Raw genomic sequence first — 13,942 nt, forward strand, 5'->3', positions numbered from 1 at the left:
GCGCCGAGCCTTTAAGTGTCACGTGACCCCCTCCACTTGTCCCCGCCCCTCTCCCCTCCCCAGGTCCCGGCGAGCGCTGGTGCGGACGGGAGGCTCCTGGCCCGGCGGACTGACTGGAGCACGGACGCTGCAGCCGGTTGGGCCGGTGCCCTTTCCCGGTAACTCCTTCCCGGCGTGACGCGCGGAGCCGCGGACGCGGCGGGGCCGGGCAGGCTCGGGGATTTCCCGTCAGTTCCTCCTCGTTCCCGGTTCCCCAGGGCCCGGGGGAAACCGGGAGCCGACAGGGCCGGGCCCAGGACTCTCGGTGGGCGGCGGGGGAGGCGGTCGTCTCCTGGAGGGTTGCGACCTCCGGCGGGAGCTCAGACCTGGAGCGTGCCTCCTGGAGCCGCTGCCCGGTCTGGGGGATACTGCCCGCGGGCGGTAGCCTACCTGTTGGGCAGGTGATTTCCTGCCCCGACGCCGGCACAGTCGAGCTCGAGACTGTCAGCCAAAGAACTTAACAGCCCCCTCCCCCGCCTCTTGGGCCCCTCACTGGAGGCGACTGACACGGTGGAATAAGGCAGCGATTGCCCTGCGTGGTAGAAAAAAATAAGTACCCCTTTCTGACTGTCGACCCGGTGTTCAGTAAATCTTTACATACGTTTAACTCCCTTGCTGATCTTTTCAAGGTGGTATTATTCACCCTCCATTTATGAATGGCACTGAGGCTTAGCAAGTTTCAGTAACTTGCCCAAGGTCATGAAGTGGTAGAGACGGATCCCGATTTGAGTCTGTTTCCGGAGCTTGTGTGCCTAACCAGTAGCTAGCTCCTCTTCCCGAGTTTTAGCGCTCTGTACATGTTTTATAGGTTATAGGTTGACTCCACAAGGAAGAAATGAATGTGTTCGCGGATTTGGTTCAGCATGCATGCAGTCCTAAAAATTGGCCATCGTGTCAGTCAATTCTGTGATCACTCCCAGTCAGTGTTTAGACTTCCACTTGTCCAAATCCACCACTGTTAGAGATTTGCCCACCTTCAGTAAGGTGTCACCTTAGACACTTGAACCTTAAAATGTTAGTAATTCATGTAAAGTCAGGATAAATATGACCCGTGAAAACTCACTGTATGATATCACAGAGCTCGTAATTCTTGACCATAAATGTCCGTGCAATACAGCACTACCTCGTTCATTAACCAACCAGGATGATTTCCCAGCCCACAGTGAGTTCAGTGACCACCCTGACCAGATATGGATCTTTAACATTTGAAGATGCCTGGTCTACAGGCTTTGCCATTAATCTCCCTTCACGTGGAAAACTAAATTTTTTTCTCACCGGTTTTTCTCCTCTTAGGTCTCCATTTATAATAACATATTGCTGAGGGTTAAATTAAAGAGCATCCTCTCTGTTTGCTTGCTTCACTGGGTGTGGTGATAAAGACTAGAATTGGGGTACACAACGTCATAACAAGTTTTTAATTTTTTTAGAGTATCTCACTTCCCTGTTGGTACTTATTTAACCCCAAGAATGTCACAACTATGTCATTTCACAGTTTCGCACTTGGTAATTCTTCTGATCTCTTGAATTTATTTAGCATGTACTCAGTGAAGTATTCTGAAGCCACGTATTTTTAAATTTAAAGTATTATTGGCAGCATAAGTGAACTAGTGTATTTGAGATGTAGTTGCCTTGATTTTCCTATGAATGTTTTCCCACGTTTGCTTTTATTTCTCCATCTCATTGATTTTTCAGTCATTTCTAGAGCCAACCTAATCCAAGGATTCTGGCAAGTTGCTGTTAAGTCTTACCGCTCACCTTTTCACCTAGAATAGTTCTTATTTGCGATACTCAAAAACAGTAGTAAGATTGTCGATTTCAAAAGACATGGTCAAACAGCTTGACATCTTTCCTGCCAAACAGCTTTTGTTTGTTTTGTTTTTCATCTGTCTATCTTAGCCCTTTGCCTCAAAAGCGAGACTGTCCAGGTTTCTACCGCTGAAACTTATTGCCTCTTCAATCATTTCAGCTCTGGAAAGGAAGAGAAATGGAAGTGAAAAAATTGAGCATTTCCTGGCAGTTCTTGATAGTTCTGGTTCTGGTCCTGCAAATTCTGTCTGCGTTGGATTTTGACCCATACAGAGTCCTAGGGGTCAGCCGAACAGCCAGTCAGGCTGATATTAAAAAGGCTTATAAGAAGCTCGCCCGGGAATGGTAGGTGAAACAAAGAAATAGCAGTTTAATATAAGCTAAGCAGTTGCAGTAGGGGAATGCAGCCTAAATTATGGTTAGCTTTTATTTGTCTCTGTGTCTATGTTCAGTAAATCTATATCTGTCTAAAATATTTCATTTGGGAGAACTAATGTTCATGTTATTCTATAATTTTTTTTTAATTTTTTTTAGTGATGAGATCCAAAGCCTGTATTGCTGTGAATGCTTTTGGCCTGAAGAATTACCCTAGATACTGCCAGCATATTTAATGTTAAAGTAGGAGGGAGCTTTAGTTTTAAAGTATATATGTCATCAGCAATGAATAAGCTAACCACCCCATGATGTTATTCGTAAAGTAACCCTTTATGCTAAAGGGAAGACTCTCCAATCCTATTTTCTACATTATTAATTTTAAGCTTTCAAGAAAATTTAGAGTAAGAGCTTTTTTGCTCTCAATTTTATAAGAATATTCAGGAACCGAGTACATTGCTGTTAAGAATTACTCTACAGAAAAGTCATAATTCGGGGCGCCTGAGTGGCTCAGTGGGTTAAGCGTCCGACTTCGGCTCAGGTCATGATCTCACGGTCCGTGGGTTCGAGCCCCGCGTCGGGCTCTGTGCTGACAGCTCAGAGCCTGGAGCCTCCTTCGGATTCTGTGTCTCCCTCTCTCTCTCTGCCCCTCCCCCACTCACTCTCTGTCTCTCAAAAAAATGAATAAACGTTAAAAAAAAAAATTGTAGAAAAGTCATAATTCTACGTAGGTAGGTTTTCTATATGCTAAAGAGTATACCAGTGTTTGTGAATTAGCAGAACAGCGATAAATTTAAAACTTACAGACAGGCATCATCAGTTTTTTCCACCAAGACTTTGGACATGCCAAAGAAGTAGAAGTATTTGGATTATGTAGCTGGAGGGGCGCAGCAGGAGGGAAAGGACAGGAAGGGCACAGGTGACTAGAAGCTGGCAGAGCCAGTCGTAAATAATAAAAGACCGTTTGGGAAATGGGAATCAAGATTGTACATGCTAGGCTCTTACGAGGCTCCAACTAACCTACTGCATGCTAGGCTCCGGGTTCTATGCTTTTTATCTTATATAAACCTGCTAATTACCCTATGAGGGAGGATATTGCTGTCCCCCTTTTCCCTGTGGGGAAATCTGGGCTCACTGTTATTAAGTCTTTATTGCCCCTGGGCTCCGTAGCTTGACCTTCTGTGCCAATAGATAGTTCATTGCTTTTTTTACTTTGTAATCGCTTGCCCACGTGAGCAGAAGTAAGAATGAGTGGGTTAGGCTGGGGGGGGGGGGGGGCGGGGCCGGAAGTTCTGCAGGAGCAAAGCTGCCACATGCAGATGACATTGCAGGCCGTGCATGACTCTGCCTGACACTGTTATTCTTCAGCGAAAGATCTCCGTGTTAAGCTGGTTGCGGTCAAGGTAAAAGATAGTTTCCAATATGACGTTTTGAATTCATATTTTAAACCAAACTCCTATCACAGGGAATCCAGAATTAGGTACTGAAAACACAATCTAATTATGTGTGGCCTCTTTCCAGGGACTCTCTTTACAGCAAAGTTGCCTTCCACATCATTTCAAACTCTTGCCTCTTTATATTTAAAGCAAAATATGTACGTCTGCAGTAAATCCATGAAGTAGCAACATTCTTTTGGACAGAGTATGGCCTTCGGCCGCATTTTAAAAGCAGAAATGATCGCTTGAGTATGTGGGATTTGTTAAAATGGACAGCTTTGACGTTTCTGTCTTCCAGAGCTGAAAAGGGTGTTATGATATTAATTAAATGAGTCATATGCTCCTCTTCCTTAATTAGACTCTCTCTAGGAGTAATTCATCACCGTAAAAATATATAGAATATCATCCAGTGAAAGTCTAAAATTTTACTGCACCTTTGCGTGCTCACCGTGCTGTCACTTTTTGCCGTTTTGGCTCCGGCAGGGTTTTATCACTGAAATCGCTTGTTTCATTTCACGATGGCTTCATACACGCTGAAAAGGACAGTGCTTCCCAGTTTGACTTTTCAGAGCAGCAGCAGGGGGGAGTGGTTAGTGCTTGACCTGGACTTGCAGGTTTCCTCTACTAGGTTTTACTACTAAATAATGTCTCTTCAGCTTCTCAAGAGCTTTCCCCCTTCCTTGGTGAAACCATTTAAAGTTACTGTGTCTCTCAGGAAAACTGTGTTTCTCTCCTAATAATTAGGTTTTAACGTACGCACTTTTCTTTTATCATCTTCATGGGCGATGTAAACAACCCCACCCCAAGAAAAAGGCATCGTAAAATTTGATCCTAAGCAAACAGATATAGCAAGGTCGGTCACTGGAACAGTAAAACGATTTGCCTAACACTTCTCTCTATTACTTTTTCTCCCTTCATTTTTATTTCCTTAGAGGTGGCTCCACAGCCAGTAGAGAGCAAGTGCAGTATTTTTCTTCACTTCCAGATTTAAAGGACGAGTATCATACTGCAGTGGGTGAAATGTTTCCTATACACTGAAAATAGTATTGGGCAGTGCTTTCCTAGAGCTGGATTTATCCTTTTCTGAATGTTTGCAACCTCGTGGCAGCACCCCTCAGTTAGGAAGATAGTTCTCATGACCTGGAACTGTCTTGTGGCTTCCTCCCTGTTCTCGGGCCTTGCTTTTGTCTTCGTCAGGATCTGTGGTTTTGGCCCAGCTGCCCTCACAGCCCTCGCCTTGGCTCAGTCTCCTCAAAAGCCCCTTCCTGTCCTTCAACACCCCCCTACCGAGTTCTGGACGTTAAATCTTCATTTGTGTGATTGCTTTATTTTATCTTTTCAGCCTTTAGCCTAAGTTTGAATATTTGAAACACTGGGGGGGTTTTTGGTTTTGGGGGGTTTTTTGTTTTTTGGGGTTTTTTTTGGTCATCCAGAAGCACGTTTTGGAACCACCATCTTGTTTCTTTAAGTCATACTATTTTCGTTATAACCCAGCTGAGATTTTCTTTTGCCACTGATATTCACACCAAGAATTAAATAGTAAAGCAAGGAATAATGTCTAAATTTAATGGACAGCCATTTGCAGTTTATTTTTAGAGAGATCAGAATATGTGGTATAATTCATTCGAACATATCCCGGCCAGAATAAGTTGACCAAGTTATAAAATTTCTTTATTCCAGTGTACGTGGTGCCGTTTTTAGTAGTCGTTTGCTTCCAGAAGAAGGAATGCTTGTCTTTCCTGAACCTTTGCTAGAGGAAACTTCCTGGAAGTTAGCAGAAGTGATTATATAAAGAATACGCTGTGTAATAGGGCCTCTTAATAAAGAGAACATTGAAAAATCAGTTGGTAGCAAACACTGACTTAGGACTTAGGGAGCTCTAAGGAAGTAAAACCCAGCCCCTACTTGCCAGGACTTTAAATCCCCAAAGCTGAAATTGGCATGAACACAGGCAAATTGTGGAAAACTGAATGACCACAAATGGATACAGTTAACTGCAAGCTGTGTGTAATAGCAAATATTGGTTCTAATATTAGTTTAAATCACTTTGCATAAACTGTAGATTTTTCTCACCCCTTAAACATGGGGCCTTGAAACCATGATCCGTTTACGGGTGAAAGGCCATCTTAGGCAAAAAGGAACAAGCAGAGCAATAACGAAACTAAAATGTTCTCTCTTAAACGTCAGCAGCAAAATGCCACTTGGAATATGGTTGTTACGAAACAAATTCACAGTGTGTCCTAGAAGCTATTTCCTATATCCTCCTGAGTTGTCCGAAGAAACACCTTCCTCGATGACATTCTAACATGGGGATGAATTGCCGCCATCTTGGGAAGGGAAGTCGGTTCTGAGGCCTCAGTGACCTTAGCCTGGAGCCAGCTCCCAGCTCAGCAGTATTAGGAACAACGTAAAGGCATGTGCATAGCCCACCTCTCCTCACTGGAATGTTCTAGTGCTCCCCGGTGTTGTGAAAATGTGCCCCACTGGAGTGCTTTTGGTAGAAACTGCCTGTTTCAAAGTTTCACTTAATTATTACGGTCATGCGAAGCAAGTGATTGCCTCTCCTGTGAATTTTTAAGAAACCGTCCTAACAAAATGGCCTTCCATCTGAGGTAGTGAACCGTGTGTACAAGATGTTAACTGACTGTGTGTAAAACATTAAATGCGTTCTCACTGCCTGCCCATTTGTGTTTTCAGGCATCCTGACAAAAACAAAGATCCAGGAGCGGAAGACAAGTTCATCCAAATTAGCAAGGCTTATGAGGTATCCTGTCAAACTTGTGACGCGTCCATTAGCTCTTATAAAATCTGCTTTAGGCGACCAGTTTTGTAAAGACCTCTCAGAAGGGGCACAGTCCCAATGCCCTTGACCCGGTTTCTAGATGATGGTAGAGAAAACTTATTTAGTTACATCCAATATGTTGAAATTGGTGCCTGAATACTTCAGCTCTTAAAAAAAAATAAACAAAACTGGCTTATTTTAAAGGCTTTAATTGGAATTGTAGAGTTCTCAGAATTCCTAACTGTAGGTCTCTCTTTCCTTTGTAGAAACTTCTATCACATGGTCACTTTGACAGCACACATACTAGAACTTCTGTTAAAGAAAGATTGACTTCCCAATTTATTAAAGTGACACAAGGTTACAAATGCATTTAAACAGACTTTTTTCAACAATTTTCCAACATGTCCACTTAAGTAACTTGTTCTTGAATGTGCCTTAAAGATAAGTCCATGGCTTTATGGTTTCTGTAGGGTAATGCTCTTCAAGAGACAGTGCTTGGCTCATAGAATGGCACATCATCCGCAAACAGCCTCTTGAATTTTAGACTTCAGAATTAAGTAAAACAAAGTCAGCTAACGTCCGGGACACTGAGCTCAACCCTGTGGCTGCTTTTTGGTGTTCGCAGCTTTTCATATCTTGCTTTGAGTTATTCCAACTTAAGTGGCATAACCTAGTCAATTTTCTTGTCATCCAGCCCTGGTGATCAACAGTGTGTTACGTTTTATTTGCTTTACTGATGTATTGAGTACTGTGATAACCCCAAATCTCTGAAGGCAGGACGAACATAAGTATCTAAATGACCGAAGTATTTTAGTCTTGACATATTTAATGTTTCTGTTGAAAGTAGGGTCTCCTGTAGATCTCCCCTATGACCCAGCAATAGCACTGCTAGGAATTTACCCAAGGGATACAGGAGTGCTGATGCATAGGGGCACTTGTACCCCAATATTTATAGCAGCACTTTCAACAATAGCCAAATTATGGAAAGAGCCTAAATGACCATCAACTGACGAATGGATAAAGAAATTGTGGTTTGTATACACAATGGAATACTACTTGGCAATGAGAAAGAATGAAATCTGGCCTTTTGTAGCAATGTGGCTGGAACTGGACAGTGTTACGCTAAGTGAAATAAGTCCTACAGAGAAAGACAGAGACCATATGTTTTCACTCTTAGGTGGATCCTGAGAAACTTAACAGAAGTCCATGGGGGAGGGGAAGGGGAAAAAAAAAGTTAGGGAGGGAGAGAGTCAAACCATAAGAGACTCTTAAAAACAGAATAAACAGAGTTGATGGGGAATGGGAGGAGGGGAGGGGGGGTGGTGGGCATGGAGGAGGGCACCTGTTGGGATGAGCACTGGGTGTTGTATGCAAACCAGTTTGACAATAAATTTCATGTAATAAATAAGTAAATAAATAAATAAATAACATATAAAATAAAATAATATCTTAGAAAAATTGGGAAAGAAAGAAAGAAAGAAAGAAAGAAAGAAAAGAAAGAAAGAAAGGAAGAAGAGTCTCCTGGTATGTTGCAGATTACGTTGAGAATATCTAACCATGTCATGGCTCTACATTCATTTTCTTCCTGTGTCTTCCATGCCGCTCACAGGAAAATCCTCTGGGTGAAACTTTCCCCACTTCTTAAATGTCTTATTTTTTGTTTTTTTCCTCTCCTCACAGATCCTTTCCAACGAAGAAAAGAGATCGAATTACGATCACTACGGAGATGCCGGAGAGAACCAGGGCTACCAGAAGCAGCAGCAACGAGAGTATCGCTTCCGCCATTTCCATGAGAATTTTTACTTTGATGAGTCTTTTTTTCACTTCCCTTTTAATTCGGAGCGGCGGGACTCCATTGATGAAAAGTATTTATTGCACTTTTCACATTACGTGAACGAAGTGGTTCCAGATAGCTTCAAGAAACCCTACCTCATTAAGATCACCTCAGATTGGTGCTTCAGCTGCATCCACATTGAGCCCGTTTGGAAAGAAGTGGTTCAAGAACTGGAAGGACTGGGTAAGATAATTTTATTTGCTGGAAGGTGTTTGTATGGGAGAAGGGGACCTTCATATCTTGAATTATATAGGCTACCGGGGAAATGAAGCTGAGATTTCTCTCACAAGTTCATGGTGACTGGTGTCTTCCAAGGACATGTTTTCAGAGCAGGGGAATGTATCAGCCACTTGCGTTTTCCATTACTAATTTGAAGCCTTATCCATAGTCTCCTAACATCTAGCTGGGGGCCTAATATATAGGAGAAGCTTAAAAACTATCAGTTGGACAAAGCAGCCCTAAAGCATCAATTTAGATGCCGGTGGGATTTGCAGGTTATTCTTCACACTGTGTGTGATTTCGTTCTTTTTTTTTTTTTTTTTTTTTTAATGTTTATTTATTTTTTGAGAGAGGGAGAGACAGAGTGTGAGCAGGGAGGGGCAGAGAGGGGGAGACACAGAATCCGAAGCAGGTTCCAGGCTCTGAGCTGTCAGCACAGAGGCCGATGCGGGGTTCGAACCCACAGGCTGTGAGATCATGACCTGTGCTGAAGTCAGACGCTTAACAGACTGAGCCACCCAGGCGCCCCTGTGAGTTCGTTCTTTGATTTAGTTTACTAGAGCCGCCTTAACAGAATACCACAGAAACAACGGAAATTTATTTTCTTACAGTCCTCAAGGTTAGAAGTCCATTGTCAAGGTGTGGGCAGGTTTGGTTTTTTTCTGAGACCTCTCTCCTTGGCTTGCACACGGCCGCCCTCTCCACGCACATTCACGTGGTCTTGCCTCTGTATGTGCACGTTTCTGGTGTCTCTCTCTCTCCCTTTCATGTCCTAATCTCTTCTTATAAGGACACCAATGAAACTGGATTAGGGCCCACTTTAATGACCTAGTTTTAACGTGATTACTTCCATGAAGTTTCTGTCTAAACGCAGTCACGTACTAAAGTACTGGGGGTTAGGACTCCAACATATGGATTCTGGTAGGGGACACAGTTCACTCCGTAACACTAACGGTTACGGGTGACCACTCTCGATCACCGATGAGCCTTTCCTGTGTTCATAGTTACCACTTAATGCCAGGAAAATGTCAACCATCCAGACAGGATATTTATTTTAATAACTTTTAACAGTTGGAATTATTGAATTGCGTGTGTATGTTGTGTTTCCTAGGCATTAGCAGACCTATTCTTGAGTAAAAAAGGCCCAACTCAAACATAGGGCCTGATTTCTCTGGAGAGAAAGTGCCACTGAAAGCCATCAGTTCACTTATTCTAAAGCAGAAATTATCAGCCTGTGGTTCGGAAGCACTCAGATTTCCCAGACGGCTTTCCTGAGATTGAATAAAGAAGCTCTTGGAGAAAGACAAGGAAATAAGTTTAACACAGTGTCATACGTGTGGTGGGAAGTCAGTAGGTGCTTGCTCGTGGTGCATAATGAATGAACGAGAGGCTGACCTCAGCTGGAAGCCCCTGGACTGAACAGCTTCCTCGTCAAAAAAGCGTAATTGCGTTTCATGCCACCCCACTTGGTATACTGAAAGCTATTTCACCAGGAGTTGGCATTCAGACCCACTAGCAGAACATAAGGCACTGCATAAGTCAGGGTGGTAATGCGTCTACACCGAAGTCAGATCAGGGCCAACATTACATTTTAAACATGTCAGGCAAATACACACAACGTGAGGTCGCGAAGCACAGTGTTTGGTGACCTGTGCTGCAGCCCTGGGCTTTGGAGTCAGACCGGTGTTCAGATCTCAGCTCTGTCATTTACTGTCTTGCTGCCCTTGGACAAATTCCCTAACCCAGGTTTCTTCATCTCCTAAGTGGATGTGATAATGTCAAACCAATAGGGTCATTAAGAAGATTAAATGAAAAAAAAAATTACACTAAGTGCCTGACATGGATCAAACACAAACATAAAATGAGTCATAAAAATGAGTCAACTAGGTTTTCTGGCTTACCAAAGAAAAAAAAATTCAAGGCACCTATTTTATACATTTTTAAAAATCATTCTCAGCTATATTAGCCTACTTTCTTCAACTCACTGACTCCCAGGCACCGACTTTTGACTTACGTTTAGCTTAAGTCTTGAAAGGTAATTAGAAGTTGGATGGGCAGGAAACCAAAGAATAACATTACAGGCAGAGAAACAAAGAGAGTCCACAGAAGAGCCAGTCGCAAGGTGTGAGTCGGGTGTAGACGAGGGGAGGAAGGAGGAAGAGTATGCTGGGACGAGGTAGTAAGGAGCCTTAAAGTCCAGGCTCCAAAAGGGGACTTTCGGGGCGCCTGGGTGGCTCAGTCGGTTAAGCGTCCAACTCTCGATCTCAGAGTTGTGAGTTCACGCCCTGTGTTGGGCTTAAGGCTGGGTGTGGAGCCTACTTTAAAAAAAAAAAGAAGAAGAAGAAGAAGGAAAAGTGGACTTTATCTTACAGTATGTAATAAAGCCAAGGAAAGCTGTCACATAGAGCTATGCTTTAATCCGATCTACGCTTTGGAAAACTGTTAGAGCCGCGTGAAGGACAGACTGAAGAAAGTAAGAAGAGAAGCTGGGAGAGGTCACCGGCCCCAGCGTGACAGCAACCACTGGCCCAGACTAGGACAGTGGGAACAGAGAGAGCTGGACAAGTGTAAGGTGTTTTGAGAGGTAGGATCATGGAAGTCTGGAGGGACCTGGCTCCTGGAGACCCACCTGAATGTGAGGAGTGAGGAAAAAAAGGAGAGAGAGGGTCACAGTTGACTCTGCATTGACTTGAGCTACTGGATGGGCAGGGAAGAGCTGGATTTGAGTCGTTCTAAATAGTAGCTACCGTCTGGACATACTGTGCGTGATGACGTGAAAATTACAATATTAGCTTCCGTTTATTGATAATTTACCGTATGCCAAACACAATTGTAAAAATCAACTCGTATTAAACGGCAGCCGTTTGAAGCCGGTGCTGCTGTCATTCATCATTTTTCAGACACTTAGCTCAGTTTTGGTACCTTGTCAGGGTCTCACAGTTGGTGTTTGGCAAAGCTGGGGTTTGAACCCAGGTAGGCTGGCCCTGTGATCCTTGCACTGCGCCCCGTGCTGTCCTGTCTTCTAATGTCCTTAAATCCGTAGTGATCGAAGATCTTGCCATTCTTTTAGGTTGCCGTGCTGTATAATCGTAGTAAGTCAGGACTCAAGCGACAGGAATGGAAGAAGCAGAATTTAGATCCGTAGAAGTCACATTTACTGAGGGCTCAGTCCATTGCCCCGCTGCACCCCCCAAGTTCCCTGGAAGACAGGTTTGGCCTAATGTGTTAGATGAGTTTGGTTTGTAAACCGTTTTTCCCCTTTGGAACGTTCGCATTAGTCGCAGATTCCCAACAGGCCCCACTGGGTTACAGCTGGGTGAGTTGGGCACAACCATGAGATCTATGGCCATTTCCCTGGCCGGGTGAGGCAGCACTACCCTCTAAGACAGGACAATGCCAAAAATTTTCTATTCTGAGTCCACAGGGAGATCAGCTGAGTGGTCTGGGGAAGCTGGGACCTTATGTCAGAATAACGTAAAAGGTCCGACTGGCCACGTGTGAACCTGCCCCCGGGGAGAAATGCTGCGGCCCTTCAGGTGGAGGCTCTGGTCACGCAGTGCGACAGCAACTAGTGTGCAAAAGCAGCCGGCATTCGTGGACAGCCGCGCCAAGGGGGAGGACCAGAAGCAGTCAGCACTACCCCTGCCCTTAGGGAGCTCACTGTTTAGTTGAAGAGAAAATATGTACCCTGAGAATTCACACTTGACATTTGCAAGTACAGAATTACATTCGCAAGTGCGGAATAATACAGCACTGCAGGAGTAAGCCGAGGAGAGAAGGGATTCTCGTTCTCATTTCAGACTTTCTTCTTGATGAGCCAAGTACTATGTTAGACACGAATATAATAGCTTTTCCTGAGCCTTTTAATTGTTGTCCACTATGCCAGGTGCTTTGTATGGATTATCGTTATCCCCAGAGCAACTCCGTTGAGGGAGAGACTATTATTAGCCCCATTTTCCAGATGAGGGCACTGAAGCCCAGGAAGGCTAAGGAACTGATCGAGATGACACTATCTACAAGTGGCAGTGCGGGGACATGGACCCGGGAGCTCAACTCCAGGGGCCACTTTTACCTGCCGTGCTGCACAGCTTCAGAAACACGTCAGACGTGGCCTTTGCACCCGCAACACCCAAATGGGAGACACACGTGAATTGTCACGGCGCACTGAGTGCCCCCCGGGGAGGCACAGACAGAGCTACCAGAGCGCCAGGGAGGTTGAGGGTCTTGAAATCAAATACCATTTTAGGGCGACCCGATTGGAACCGTCGTGCAGAAATTCTTTCCCGTGACTTCTCAGGTTCAAAGAAGGAATAAATGAACGAACGAACGATTCCTCTCTTTTAAGGAGTTGCTAAGGGTGTAGCAGTTTCACGCCGTCTAGAAAAAGGATCTATCTAAATACTGGCTTTTAAAAATCTGCTTTAGCTGCAGGCCCTCGATTTTGTTCCATTTCACATTGTTTGCATCTTAGCAGTTATTTTATTGATGGGTTTGTGTTCAGTCGGAATTGCGGTGGCCTGTTCCTGCAGCTGGTTCTGTACGGTTCCTGAAGACGTATGCAAAACTCGAAGTAAAAGTGAATGTGTGTGTGCTGCAGAGGAGAAAGAGAAAGAAGTCCCCTAAAAGATGCAAACTACGTGTCCGGGATCATACGATGAAAGGCACAAGTGGCACCTCGAAACACGTGTGGCACAGACACGTTTAGCGCACAAAGAAGACTTCTTACAACCCCAGAGAGGGAAGAAAATGTCAGTGTTTTTGATTACCCAAGGTCTGCAAACTAGCCAGAAACATCAATGCATATCAAAATCAAATAATGTTTCTGAAAGAGGTCACATCTGCTTTGCCTTTCTTCTAATGTTCGCTACTCATGTTTGTTTGGATTTCGGGCATATCCGTCTGTCATCTCGCCAGGCTATGCTGAATCAAGATGAGAAAACGTGGTTACTCTTACTTGCTGTTGGCCTAGCTGAGCTTGCTTTATGGACCCTGAACTTTGAAGGGTAGAACATCCAAAAGCAGAGGCGACCATGGCGACCGTGTTGTTCACTGTGACTCAGACCCTAAGTCGCCACCAGTTCTTTGGTCATTTCCCAGCCTGAGTCTCCGCGAGATCACAGCCCTGCCAGCTTTTCTTACTCTTCCTTCCCAGCTTGGGGGGGAGGTGGGGGGTGAGATCTGAATTCTTTTTTTTTTTTTTTTTTAATTTTTTTTTTTTTTTGCATTTATTCATTATTGAAAGAGAGAGAGAGACAGAGCATGAGCAGGGGAGGGGCAGAGAGAGAGGGAGACACAGAATCCGAAGCGAGAGAGAGACAGAGCATGAGCAGGGGAGGAGCAGAGAGAGAGGGAGACACAGAATCCGAAGCGGGCTCCAGGCTCCGAGCTGTCAGCACAGACCCCGATGCGGGGCTCGAATTCACAAACCGTGAGATCATGACCTGAGCCGAAGTC

At 44.4% G+C, this 13,942-nt stretch overlaps 1 protein-coding gene across 5 annotated transcripts in view; it reads left to right on the forward strand.

The window, feature by feature from the left end:
* Positions 1–13,942, forward strand: part of DNAJC16 (DnaJ heat shock protein family (Hsp40) member C16) — a 43,715-nt gene that overhangs the window by 377 nt on the left and 29,396 nt on the right. For 3 of the 5 annotated variants that reach the window (XR_006205675.1, XR_006205676.1, XM_042949959.1), the window contains exons 2-5: positions 64–158; positions 2,006–2,190; positions 6,351–6,417; positions 8,116–8,452. Coding sequence is in view for 2 of the 5 variants with exons in the window: in XM_042949959.1 (XP_042805893.1) it covers positions 2,024–2,190; positions 6,351–6,417; positions 8,116–8,452 (571 nt within the window). In the remaining 3 variants the exon portion in view is untranslated. Of the gene's footprint in view, positions 1–49; positions 159–181; positions 2,191–6,350; positions 6,418–8,115; positions 8,453–13,942 lie in introns of those variants that run through there. The other 2 variants (XM_042949961.1, XM_042949960.1) reach the window with 2 other exon arrangements.

The sequence above is a fragment of the Panthera leo genome, chromosome C1 (assembly GCF_018350215.1).
Source record: "Panthera leo isolate Ple1 chromosome C1, P.leo_Ple1_pat1.1, whole genome shotgun sequence".
In the NCBI taxonomy this organism is placed as follows: Eukaryota; Metazoa; Chordata; class Mammalia; order Carnivora; family Felidae; genus Panthera; species Panthera leo.